General features: G+C 37.6%; 1 protein-coding gene and 1 pseudogene across 1 annotated transcript; one reads left to right on the plus strand and one right to left on the minus strand.

The window, feature by feature from the left end:
* Positions 1–88: 88 nt before the first annotated feature.
* On the minus strand, positions 89–2691 carry LOC129888701 (subtilisin-like protease). Its single transcript, XM_055963676.1, has one exon. It carries the CDS (start codon positions 2381–2383, stop codon positions 140–142), a length of 2244 nt encoding a protein of 747 aa, XP_055819651.1. The 5' UTR covers positions 2384–2691; the 3' UTR covers positions 89–139.
* Positions 2692–5911: 3220 nt separating this feature from the next.
* On the plus strand, positions 5912–13613 carry LOC129889706 (subtilisin-like protease; annotated as a pseudogene).
* Positions 13614–14269: the final 656 nt, after the last annotated feature.

Below are 14269 nucleotides of genomic sequence, written 5' to 3' on the forward strand. Positions count from 1 at the left end.
GGAATTATAACTATTTTTGCTCATTCAGGTAGAAACATTTTTAATTTTATGAAGCGCGTACAAGTGAAAATGTAACATGCAAATTAACATAGGCTTGTTATACATTATTTCAATTACCAAACTGAGAAGAAAAATACAATTAGAAACCAATTGTAGGCTGTAGCACAACTGCAATTGGACTTCTTACAGAGTACTTCTTACTACTCCATTTCACGAATCCTTGAATAATGCGACTGTTTGTGCTGTTGTCTCTTCTCGTAAACGTCACTTGGTATTTCAACTTCTGGTTCAACTTGGAGAATTTCAGAGTAGAGGGCTTGACAATCACAGAGACTCCGGGTGGGGAAGCTATTTCCACACCATAAGATGATTTAGCTTCCCCGACGTTAGTCACTGTTCTTGTATATGTCTGAGAAATTTCTCCGAGTGTGATGGAGAATGACGGATAATTTAGTTGTGCTTCAGGAATGTGTTTCACTTCCCTACAATCCACTTTGCGTTGAACGAGGTTTCCCACCTGTCGATTTGTGTAATTCAAACCGCAAAGGTAAGGCAGGTAGTCCTTAAATTGGGTGTCGTAGATTAGTCCTGGATCATTAGCTTTCGATGGATTGACATGTCCTGCACCAATGGCGAAGATGTTAGCTGGAAGGAGCCTCTCATCTAAGATGGGATCGTTGGCGAGATTCACTGTGTTAGCGGTTGTCATGATTGCTGATTTGATAGCTGCAGGGGACCAATTCGGGTGTGTGCTTTTCAGCAATGCTGCTACTCCGCTGAGGTGAGGACAAGACATGGAGGTGCCCGATATAATATTGAAGGTAGACTTTGTGTTTGTTTTGTTGTCTACGGAGGAAGGCCAAGCAGCAAGAATGTTAACACCGGGACCAATAATATCAGGTTTCAAGATTCCAGGACTAGCTAAGCTTGGTCCGCGAGAAGAGAATGCAGCAACCACCGGAGAATCTTTATCTCCGATTATTGTTCCTTGAAATTCAATTCTTGCAATTGGTTTTGATGTTGAGTTCATGTAGTCAAGAATTTCCATTCCGTCTTTGTAAGAAATAAAAAGAGCTGGAAGGACGTGAGCATCAGCAGATTTAGTGAAACCATAATCAGCAATGGTAAAGATAATCATGCCAAGGCCTCCGGCATCCTTTACAGCTTGTCCTTTTTCAATCCTGGAATAACCACCACCATCCATGCACATAACAATCTTGCCTTTAATTTCAGGGTCATTCAGAGTACCTGTTCCGCAATAAGGGCTGTCGAAGTCAGTTGCATTCAGTGAGGGATCAAACAAAGGGGAAAATGCTGAATTGTGATCCTTTGGATGAAATGCTGATTCGCCCTCGAATACTTTTTGGTTTCCGAGGGTAATGGTGGCCTTGAGTTTCCTGTCAAGAGTGCTTGCACCTACTGTCAGAATCCACGGAGCATCGTTTGATAAGGTGCTATCATATGGACCATTATTAGCGGCAGAGCAACTTACAAGAATACCTTTTTTTGCTGCACTGTACGCCCCAAGTGCAATGGGATCTTCATAGAATGACCTGCTACCTCCACCAAGGGAAATAGATAGGATATCTACTCCATCATCAATAGCTGCATCCATGGCAGCTAGAACGTCACTGTCAGCGCAACCAAACGGCTGACAGACCTTATAAATGGCGAGGTGAGCAAGAGGGGCAATCCCAACCGCAGTGCCTTTAGCGTTCCCATACACATTGGCACCTTTCACAAAACCACCAGCAGATGTGCTGGCGGTGTGTGTACCATGTCCATTATCATCTATCGGTGAATCACTGCCTATTGGGAAAGTCCTCGCCCCAATGAGCTTGTTGTTACACTTCGTAGTGAAGTTTGATTCACACTTGCCCTTCCATTTTTCAGGCGGAGGAGGCATCCCTTTGTCGCTAAAAGAAGGATGGTCAGGGGTAATCCCGGTGTCCAAGACTCCAATGATCACACCTTTTCCATAGTTGGCATCCCTCCACAAGCCAATGTTCTGTTGCAATCCAAGAAAACTCGGAGTATGCGTAGTGTGCAAAGACAACATCCTTTGAGGCCACGCAGATACAAAGCCCGGTGTCTTCTCCATTTCCTTCACTTGCTTCGCTGACAATCTTGCAGCAAAGCCTATGATCACATTGTGATATGAATATATCAACCGCGGCTTTTCATTTGAGCCAGCGGTTGCTATGGTATTTGGCAAGAAAGATTTGTACCAGCTCTCCAAATCCATTCTTGAAGATTGAGTGGAAATTTGACTTTCTGGAGATTCGACTTGAACTATGTACGTCTCCAAATTGCTCTGCATACTTGGCCATGGAAAACAACCAAGTATAGCAAAAATAACAAAAAATATTTTCATGATTCTCATGGCTAGCTGCCAATTTATTGGGAAAAAGGAATTTTGAACTAGTGATGTACACTTAGTAAAAGGTGATTTTGATATTTTTGCATTAGTGTACAACCAGTATATATAGTGTGCTCTGGCCTTGCAAATATTTGATTGTTTAATCAAGAGCAGCCCTCTTGTTAATTAAAGCAGGGAAAAGGGCCGGTGATACCCCTCAACTTTGTGATTTAGAGTTGATATAACTCTCCATTTTTATACTAGTCTTTAATATTTACCCTTGGGGCAAATACTTTTTTTGCAATGTATAAGTTTATATTTTCACATTATAATATCTCACTATTTATGTCCTGTGTCCTTAAAGAACTTATGTTCCATTAGACATAAGTTTGATTTCTAAAGGCAAAAATTAAAGACTAGCTAATGGAAGGTGTTCGGCAATTTTATTTGATTGCTAATCTTGGTAAACTCCCAATGGGTGTTTTTTGAATTGTTTAATCATTACCACTCTTGTTAATTAAAGTATTAGTAACTACTATGTGATAAAAAAACGAGAATCAAAGAACTAAAGTTGAAGTAACAATTAAAAAAGAAGGGGAAAAGGAAGGGATGGTGATGTGAATTAATTACTCTAATTAAACTCTTTCCAAGAAAAGATTTGTCTTAATGACCACATGGCCAAGCTTGATTCTCATAATCATCTTCTTAATTAAGAGCCAATTTTCTACTTGCAAAGCTGTAAATTTAACTACATTTGGGATATTGTCATTTGACATTTTGATGAATGATGAATGTTCTCATTAATGAGAACCTAAAAATATTTGATAATTTGCTTTGACAAACCTTTTCTAGAAGTTATTAACATTTTTTTTGTCAAAACTATCCTTAGCTAATCAATTTCGACTTTCATGGTCATCGTCCTGCTATCGCATTTTGGCACTAAAAATACGATTCGTCTGTTTTTAATTGTTAGTTAAGTTGGTTTGGACAAATTAAAAAGTGAGTTGAAAGTATTTTATTTTCTTGTCAATTAGTAGTGATGAAGAGGTGATCTTATGAGTAGATCTCAAAGCAATTCTCTTTAATTTTTCACAGTCAAAACAAAGACATGTGATGTTAATGTAAAAGTCTATTAGAAGAGAGAATGGCGCCGGGATACACTTCTTTGCAATGCAATGTGCCAACTTGCCAAATTTGACAAAGTTTTATTTTTTGAATATTGTAGTGAGTGAGCAATTGTTGAATCGAGGAAATGAGTTGGAAAAAAGTGGAACGGAAGCAAACAAGTGAAGACCAAAATAGACAGATAGGATGTTGGAGATTATTTAGTTTAACAAAAAGATTATGTTGTAACTATTCACGCATTTCAAAGTCTATCATTAAAGATGAGCTTGAAAAAATATGGAATCGGGTGGAGGCCTTAAATCAATAGGGCAATAGCATATACTTTTTTTAAAAAAAAAAACATACCAATGACTTATAATCAGTTTTAAGTCTTTTATCTAAATAAGTCGCCATTTATTTATTAAATCAGTTTCAACACTTGATGTTAGTTTTTTCAAGGTTCAACGAATAAATGAAGTTATGATCATACCCCACATTGCAGGACCCATTTTCTGAGGGCGACACTTTCAACCGAATTTTTCTACACTTGATATCGGCTTAGTGCATTGCAGGGTCCATTTCTAAGGGTGACACTTAAGGATGGCTTAACAAATCCTGTGGCCTAAAGCCAAACCTTAAGAAGAGGCTTTATTGTTTAAATAAAAATTATATTTATTTTAATTTAGAACTTATCTCTAGCTTCTAGAGTTGATGAGTTATAAATTACTTTTATAATATAGTTTTCTAATATGTATATTGAGTTCTGAATAAACTAAGTTCATACCTTTTAGTTGACATTTACTTGTTCTTCAAACGTTTTCACCAATTGTCTCAAAATGGGATAATTGTTTAGTAAATGATTTTTTTATAAATTATAGACCTTAAAGACCACTATCTAAATAGGGGAACTTACGTAAATCCCACTAGTTTAGAAGTTAATTACTTAGACACACTCTAGGTTATTATATTATGTATCTTACCAGATTTGGTGCATCCAGATACACTGGGTCAAAATTAGGTGTAATTTGTTCTGATACATTGTATCCAAGTAGATTTTCATGTATTTGGATTACATAAAAATTCTCGCTCGCTACTCTCCTATGTATCCAGTGTCTCAGATACATGCTAATCACACCAGATACATACAAATACATGTATCTGTGTGATTCGCATCCCTCCTCATCTTGCTCGCCTCTCTCTATTTTAGTGTATCTGGTAGCAAAAATACATGTATCTAAATGTATCGTATTCAATACATGGTAGGAAACCCTTAATTAGTGGTAAGATATATAATATTTTGAAAGTATAGGTATTAATAATATATATGGTAGTAAAGTATGTCTAATTATGTAGTTTTTCCATCTAAATATCCCTTTTGAAAAATTGAAAATATTATGAAAAAAAATGTTAGGACTAAGCGGGGCTTCAGTTGCTCTGCTCTGAAGCAACCTCTGGTGACGCTTCCAACATGATTTTTTTGATTCCCAAAGTCTTAACTCGAAAATTCTAATTAATGATAGAGAGATTTTAATCATCTCATCACAACCCAAGTTGATTTCTATCCATCATTATTAACACATCCTAGTAGCTACATAATAATATTCTAGTTAAAGGTGGGTATAAATTAAGCAATAAGATGTTGACCATATTGGAATTTTTAATATTTTATCCTTATTAATTCTTTTCTAATTTTCAAATATCTTTTCCAAAACAAAATCTCCAATTTCCTCTCCATTGTTCATTCTTTACCCTACAAAACACTTTTAAATTTATCACTTATTTGCTTTCGTTGCACTCTTTTCCAACTCATTTCTTTGATTCAACAATTAGGCAACAAGCTAGCGAACCCCCCCCCCCCCCTCACTCCCTAACTACTCATGGCACAGACCTTCCTTGAAAAAATTCTATTGGAAGTTCAAGTGTCTTAAATGTTAAACTGCACACTAACTTACATTTCCCAAAGGGTGTTGATCGATAAAGACAACAAGACAATGGTCATGAAAGTCGAAATCGATCCTCTAAGGATAGTTTTGACAAGAAAAAAAGGTGTTACATAACTTCTAGAGAAGATTTGTCAAAGCAAATTACCAATAATTATTTTTTAAGTTCTCAATATAAGCAATCATCATTCATCAAATTGTTAAGTGCCAATAGCTCAATATGTAGTTTAACTTACAGCTTTGCAAGTGGAAATTTGTTCTTAATTAAGAAAAAGATTATAAGAATCAAGCTGTGCCATGCTGTTATTAATACTAATCTTTTCTAGGAAAGCATTTAATTAAAATAATTAACAAGAAGGGTCCTATTGATAAAACAAGATTTTCAATCAAATTAAATTACAGAGCCAGAGTAGTACTACATATACTAGTAGCACACATGGTGCAAAAACATCAAACTCCACTTTCCTAATTGTACATCATTAGTTCAAATTTCCCTTCTCCCAAAAGCATGAAAATATTTTTTGTGATTTTTTCTATACTTGGTTGTTTTTCATGGCCTAGTATGCAAAGCGATTTGGAGACGTACATAGTTCAAGTCGAATCTCCAAAAAGCCAAATTCCACTCAATCTTCAAGAATGGATTTGGAGAGCTGGAACAAATCTTTCTTTCCAAATACCATAGCAACCGCTAGCTCAGATGAAAAGCCGCGGTTGATATATTCATATCACAATGTGATCATAGGCTTTGCTGCTAGATTGTCATCGAAGCAAGTGAAGGAAATGGAGAAGAAACCGGGCTTTAGATTTGCGTGGCCTCAGAGGATATTGTTTTTGTACACTACACATACTCCGAGTTTTCTTGGATTGCAACAGAATATTGGCTTGTGGATGGATGCCAACTATGGAAAAGGTGTGATCATTGGAGTCTTGGACACCGGGATTTCCCCTGACCATCCTTCATTTAGAGACGAAGGAATGCCTCCTCCGCCTGCTAAATGGAAGGGCAAGTGTGAATCGAACTTCACTACTAAGTGTAACAACAAGCTCATTGGAGCGAGGACTTTCATAATGAACAGTGATTCACCGATAGATGATAATGGACATGGCACACAAACCTCCAGAACAGCTGCTGGCGGTTTTGTGAAAGGTGCTAATGTGTAAGGGAATGCTAATGGTACCGCAGTTGGGATTGCCCCTCTTGCTCACATTGCCATTTATAAGGTCTGTGATTCATTTGGTTGCTACGACAGTGACATTCTAGCTGCCATGGATGCAGCTATTTATAATGGAGTAGATATCCTGTCCCTTTCCCTTGGTAGTAGTACCAAGCCATTCTAAGAAGACCCCATTGCACTCGGGGCATACAGTGCAACAAAAAGAGGTATTCTTGTAAGTTGCTCTGTCGGTAATAATGGTCCATACGAAAGCACCTTAGCAAATGAAGCTCCGTGGATTCTGCAAGATAGTCAAAACGTGTTTTGAACGCGTAGTCAAAAAGGGAACAAAATGCATTTTGAACGCATAGTCAAAAAGGGAGGTGCAATACGCGAATTTTACGTGTTTCTAGTTTCCTGTAAATAGAGGACCTCTTGCCCTCATTTAGATCATCCCAGAAAGAGAGAGTAAGAATACAAAGAGAGTTATACACCAAAATAAATATTGTAGTCTTGAGTGTCCTCTTTAGTAGTTGTTCCGTTTACAAGAGAGAAGTGTTAATTGTTGTTTTCTCCTTGTATTTGAAAGCAGTGTACTCCATACTTTAAATAGTGAGATCCTTCTACCCGTGGTTTTTTCCCTCTATCTGTTTGAGGGGTTTCCACGTAAAATTCTCGTGTCCAATTTATTTTTATTTTAATTGTCATATCAAACTTTAGTTGTGGTGCTTCCTCCCCCCAAAAGTGGAACAAAATGCATTTTGAACGCATAGTCAAAAAGGGAGGTGCAATACGCGAATTTTACGTGTTTCTAGTTTCCTGTAAATAGAGGACCTCTTGCCCTCATTTAGATCATCCCAGAAAGAGAGAGTAAGAATACAAAGAGAGTTATACACCAAAATAAATATTGTAGTCTTGAGTGTCCTCTTTAGTAGTTGTTCCGTTTACAAGAGAGAAGTGTTAATTGTTGTTTTCTCCTTGTATTTGAAAGCAGTGTACTCCATACTTTAAATAGTGAGATCCTTCTACCCGTGGTTTTTTCCCTCTATCTGTTTGAGGGGTTTCCACGTAAAATTCTCGTGTCCAATTTATTTTTATTTTAATTGTCATATCAAACTTTAGTTGTGGTGCTTCCTCCCCCCAAAAGTGGTATCAGAGCCATCAGTTATTCTGTCTGTTTTATGCGAAGGTACTATTTGTGAATGGTAAATTTTTGTGAATAGTAAATTCGGTGAATAGTACTATTCATGTGAATAGTAAATTTCGATGACGGTACAGTTTGTCACGATTGTTCGCAAAAATATTCAGAAATGATCTAAAAGGGTGTGAAGCAAATAATAATGTCGAGTGCAATAAAGTTTGACGTTGAGAAATTCAATGTGACTAATTTCTCATTATGGAAAATGAAAATAAAAGCGATATTGAGAAAAGACAATTGCTTAGCTGCAATTGAAGGCAGACCCGCAGAATTTGCTGATGACAGCAAGTAGAACAACATAGACAGCAATGCAGTTGCTGATCTATACTTGGCACTAGCTGATCAAGTGTTGCCTAGTGTGGCTGAAAAATGGACGGCGAAGGAAATATGGAATACTCTTACGAGGTTGTATGAGGCCAAGTCTTTGCATAATAAAATCTTCTTAAAAAGAAGATTGTATACTCTTCGAATGGCAGAGTCCATATCGGTTACTGAACACATCAATACTTTGAATACTCTATTTTCGCAACTTACAACAATGAGTTGCAAAATAGAGGGGACTGAATGTGTGAAGCTTCTACTTCAAAGTCTACCTGACTCGTATGATCAACTCATCATCAACCTGACGAACAATACAGACAATCTAGTTTTCGATGAAATTGCAGCCGTTGTCTTAGAAGAAGAAAATCGATGCAAAAATAAGAAAGACAGACAAGCAAGTTCGCAGCAAGCTGAAGTTTTGATGATGGTGAAAGGAAGACCAACGGAACGTGTACCCAGTGGGAGTCACAATCATGGCAGATCTCAATCAAGAAGTAAGAAAAATATCAAGTGCTACAACTGTGGCAAGAAAGGGCACTTCAAGAAAGATTGTCGATTCAAAAAGAAGAGTGAACAACCTGAGCCATCAAATGCTTAAGGGAATATTGCATGTACCTCGGATGATGGCGATATTTTATGTAGTGAGACAATATCAAATAATGAAGGCAGAAAATATTTCGCTGATGTCTGGATCATGGACACAGGAGCAACATAGCACATGACTTCCCGGAGAGAATGGTTCCATCAATATAATCCTATCTCAGTAGGGTCTGTGAAATGATCATGCTTTGGATGTTATTGGTATTGGGTCCATCAAAATAAATATGTATGATGGCACGATACGTACCATCTAGGAGGTACGATATATAAAAGACTTGAAGAAGAATCTATTGTCTTTAGAACAACTAGATGATAATGGATGTTCATATAAGACCTAAGGTGGAGTCATGAAAATATCCAAAGGAACACTTGTAGTTATGAAAGCAGAAAAACTTACTGCAAATCTATATGTGCTTAAAAGTGAAACACACCAAGAAGGAGAAGCATCAACCGCGTCAGCAAGTTCATTTGAAGAATCAACAATGATGTGGCATCGTAAACTTGGCCATATGTCGGAACGAGGTTTGAAGATTCTTGTTGAGCAAAAGCTTCTTCCAGGGCTAAAAAAGGTTTCACTACCCTTTTGTGAGCATTGTGTTATCAGTAAGCAAAATAGACCGAAGTTTAGCAGTTCTTTTGCTAAAAGCAAGGAAATATTAGATCTGGTCTACTCTGATGTCTGGCAAGCACCGGTGAAGTCCTTAGGAGGAGCAAAATATTTTGTGTCATTTATCGACAATTACTCTAGGAGAAGTTGGGTGTATCTAATCAAGAAAAAGACAGATATTTTTCCAGTTTTCAAAGAATTCAAAGAGCGGGTGGAACTTGAATCTGAGAAAAACATCAAGTGTTTAAGGACAGATAATGGAGGAGAATACACTAGTGATGAATTTGATAACTTCTGTAAATAAGAAGGTATTAAATGGTAGTTCACGATGGCATATACTCCACAATAAAATAGAGTAGCAGAGCGGATGAACAGAACCTTGTTGGAACGAACAAGAGCTATGTTGGTAACTACAAGGTTGGAAAAACCATTCTGGGCAGAAGCAGTTAAAACCGCCTATTATGTGATCAATCGATCACCATCAACCGCAATTGATCTAAAAATGCCAATGGAGATGTGGACAGGAAAACCAGCTGATTATTCTCGCTTACATATATTCGGAAGTCCTACTTATGTTATGTACAACACCCAAGAAAAATCGAAGTTGGATCCAAAATCCAGGAAATGCATTTTCTTAGGGTATGCTGATGGAGTCAAGGGGTATCGCTTGTGGGATCCCACAGCCCGCAAGGTGGTAATCAGCAGGGATGTTGTATTTGTTGAAAAAAAGATACAAGCAAAATAAGGAAGCACTTCAATAGAAAAATCAGAGAATACTACAGTTGAAGTTGAAGAAATAAAAGAAGTTCCAGTTTCTTCTGAAGCAGTACCAGAGCACGAAGAACAAGAGCAAGCTGAAATCGAAACTCCACAAGTTCGATGGTCAACTAGGGAGAGAAAAGAACCAGCTTGACACTCAGATTATTCTATGGAGAGAATTATTGCATACTTTCTATTAACAGAAGATGGAGAGCCTTCAACTTTTCACGAGGCTATGAAAGTCAAAGAATCATCTCTGTGGGTGGAAGCAATGTAAGAAGAAATTGAAGCTCTTCATAAAAATAAAATATGGGATCTTGTTCAATTACCACAAGGAAGGAAGGCCATTGGAAACAAATGGGTCTACAAGATCAAACGCAATGGTAATGATCAAGTGGAGAAGTATCGTGCAAGATTGGTGGTGAAAGGATTTGCTCAGAAAGAAGGTATAGACTTCAATGAGATATTTTCTCCGGTAGTTCGACTCACAACAATTCGAGTGGTCCTGGCGATGTGTGCTACATTTGACTTGTACTTGGAGCAGTTAAATGTCAAAACTGCATTTCTTCATGGAGAACTTGAAGAAGAAATTTACATGCTCCAACCAGAAGGTTTTGAAGAACAGGGAAAAGAGAACTTGGTTTGCAGGTTGAACAAATCTCTATATGGTCTCAAACAGGCGGTGAGATATTGGTATAAGATATTTGATTCCTTCATTATAAGCCTTGGATACAACAGACATAGTTTAGATCCTTGTGTTTATTACAAGAGATTTGGTGATGAAGATTTTGTTATTTTGCTGTTGTATGTTGATGACATGTTGGTAGTAGGCCCCAACAAAGACCGTCTTACAAATTTAAAAGCACAGTTGGCTAGAGAGTTTGAAATGAAGTACTTGGGACTAGCAAATAAGATTCTAGGGATGCAAATTCACTGAGACAGAAATAATAGGAAGATTTGGCTTTCTCAAAAGAACTACTTGAATAAAATCTTGAGACGCTTCAAGATGCAAGATTGTAAGTCAATTTCTACCCCACTTCCTATTAATTTCAAGTTATCCTCAAGTATAAGTCCTAGCAATGAAGCAGAGAGGATGGAGATGTCTCGAGTACTGTATGCATCAGCAGAGGGAAGTTTAATAGTCGTCATGGTATGTACAAGACCTGACATTGCACAAGCAGTGGGAGTGGTTAGTCAATACATGGCTAATCCTGGTAGAGAGCATTGGAATACTGTTAAGAGGATCTTGAGATACATCAAGGGTACCTCAGTTGTTGCAATGTGTTATAGAGGATCAGACTTTACTGTTAAAGGTTATGTTGATTCAGATTATATAGGTGATCTTAATAAAAGCAAGTCCACCATAGGTTATGTGTTTACTCTTGCTCGAGGAGTTGTAAGCTGGGTTTCAAAACTGCAATCTATCATGGCTACATCTACGACGGAAGCAGAATATGTAGCAGCTACACAAGCTAGCAAAGAGGCAATATGGATGCAGATGTTACTGGAGGAGCTCAAGCACAAACAAGAGAAGGTTGCTCTGTTTTGTGACAGTCAGAGCGCTTTACATCTTGCAAACAATCCGGCATTTCATTCAAGGACAAAGCACATACGAGTTCAGTATCACTTTGTTCGTGAGAAGGTGGAAGAAGGCAGTGTGGATATTCAGAAAATTCACACTAATGACAACCTAGCAGATATGTTTACAAAACCGATCAACGGTAATAAGTTTATATGGTGTCGATCTTCTATTGGCCTAGCAGAAACTTAACATTGCAGTAATTGGGTAGAAAAGATGGTGTGAAGACTTAATTGATTCTCAATTAATTCTTCAAGTGGGAGAATGCAAGATAGTCAAAACGCGTTTTGAACGCGTAGTCAAAAAGGGAACAAAACGCGTTTTGAACGCGTAGTCAAAAAGGGAGGTGCAATACGCGAATTTTACGTGTTTCTAGTTTCCTATAAATAGAAGACATCTTGACCTCATTTAGATCATCCTAGAAAGAGAGAGTAAGAATACAAAGAGAGTTATACACCAAGATAAATATTGTAGTCTTGAGTGTCCTCTTTAGTAGTTGTTCCTTTTACAAGAGAGTAGTGTTAATTGTTGTTTTCTCCTAGTATTTGAGAGCAGTGTACTCCACACTTTAAATAGTGAGATCCTTCTACCCGTGGTTTTTCCCCTCTATCTGTTTGAGGGGTTTCCACGTAAAATTCTCGTGTCTAATTTATTTTCATATTAATTGTCATATCAAACTTTAGTTGTGGTGCTTCCTCCCCCAACAGATTCTGACAGTAGGTGCAAGCACTGTTGACAGGAAACTCAAGGCCACTGTCAAGCTCGGAAACCAAAAAGTACTCGAGGGTGAATCAGCATTTCATCCAAAGGGTTACAATCCAACATTTTCCCCTTTGTATGATCCTTCATGGAATGCAACTGACTTCGACAGCCCTTATTGCGGACAAGGTACTCTGAGTGACCCTGAAATTAAAGGTAAAATTGTTGTGTGTATTGCAGGTGGTGGTTATTCCAGGATTGAAAAAGGACAAGCTGTAAAGGATGCCGGAGGTGTTGGTATGATTATCTTCAGTACAGCTGATGATGGTTTCACTAAGTTTGCTGATCCTCACGTCCTTCCGGCTCTGTATATTACCTACAAAGACGGAATGGAAATTCTTGACTACATTAACTCAACATCAAAACCAATTGCAAGAATTGCATTTCAAGGAACAATAATCGGAGACAAAGATGCTCCGGTGGTTGCTGCATTTTCTTCTTGTGGACCAAGCTTAGCTAGTCCTGGAATCTTGAAACTGACATTATTGGTCCCGGTCAAAACATTCTTGCTGCTTGGCCTACCTCCGTTGACAAAAAAAAAACAAATCTACGTTCAATATTATATCGGGCACCTCCACGTCTTGTCCTCACCTCAGCGGAGTAGCAGCATTGCTGAAAAGTACACACCCTACTTGGTCCCCTGTAGCTATCAAATCAGCAATCATCACAACCGCTAACACAGTGAACCTCGCCAATGATCCCATCTTAGATGAGAGGCTCCTTCCAGCTAACATCTTCGCCATTGGTGCAGGACATGTCAATCCATCGAAAGCTAATGATCCAGGACTAATCTATGACACCCAATTTAAGGACTACCTGCCTTACCTTTGCGGTTTGAATTACACAAATCGACAGGTGGGAAACCTCGTTCAACGGAAAGTGGATTGTAGGGAAGTGAAACACATTCCTAAAGCAAAACTAAATTATTCTTCATTCTCCATCACACTCGGAGAGATTTCTCAGACGTATACTAGAACAGTGACTAACGTCGGGGAAGCTAAATCATCTTACAGTGTGGAAATAGCTTTACCACCCGGAGTTTCTGTGACTGTTAAGCCCTCTCTACTGAAATTCTCCAAGTTGAACCAGAAGTTGAAATACCGAGTGATGTTTACGAGAAGAGATAACAGCACAAACAGTGGTATTATTCAAGGATTCTTGAAATGGAGTAGTAAGAAGTACTCTGTAAGAAGTCCAATTGCAGTTGTGCTACAGCCTACAATTGGTTTCTAGTTTTATTTTCCTTCTCATTTTAGTAATTGGAACAATGTATAACAAGAATATATTTGAATAATTTGCATGTTACATTTTCACAATATCAAAAACTCTACCACTTGGAAGATGTATTTGTTCATTAAATAATCTACATGTATTTCAAAAACCAAGACCTATAATAAATACTAACATGTGAACAAGTTTATTTTTTCAACAATAATATGAACACAATTGAGAAAAGTATGGCTACTAAAGGGAGGAATTATAAGATCTCTTGGTTACTTATAAATAAATAGAAAAAAATAACCTTTCCAGATCTCTTGGAAAAATGGACACATAAAACTAAAAAAAAAATTGTAAGTGGCCTACAAAACCAATTATCTCGCTAATTGGATGGTTCTTAATATATATGTGCAACTATTTCGTATCCAGAAGAGGTAGAATGTTTACAAAGATCATATTACCCTCAAGGACTACAAAATTCTGATGGAATGGGCCTTGATCTCTACTACAACTAGAATAAACAATAGGTAACACGGAGATAACTTTATTGTTGCATCTTTGACGTTCAAGGGCACGTACTTTACAGTATTACAGGTAGGAATAATTCAACTTATATCGTTCTGCTCTTTTCTAATTCATTAGTTGTATCAGAAACTAGTGGATCAATAGTT

The sequence above is a fragment of the Solanum dulcamara genome, chromosome 5 (assembly GCF_947179165.1).
Source record: "Solanum dulcamara chromosome 5, daSolDulc1.2, whole genome shotgun sequence".
NCBI classification, from domain to species: domain Eukaryota; kingdom Viridiplantae; phylum Streptophyta; class Magnoliopsida; order Solanales; family Solanaceae; genus Solanum; species Solanum dulcamara.

What these genes read in the sequence shown, in the direction of transcription:
- LOC129888701 (XM_055963676.1), bottom strand. Translation starts at nt 2,383, where the DNA reads ATGAGAATCATGAAAATATTTTTTGTTATTTTTGCTATACTTGGTTGT.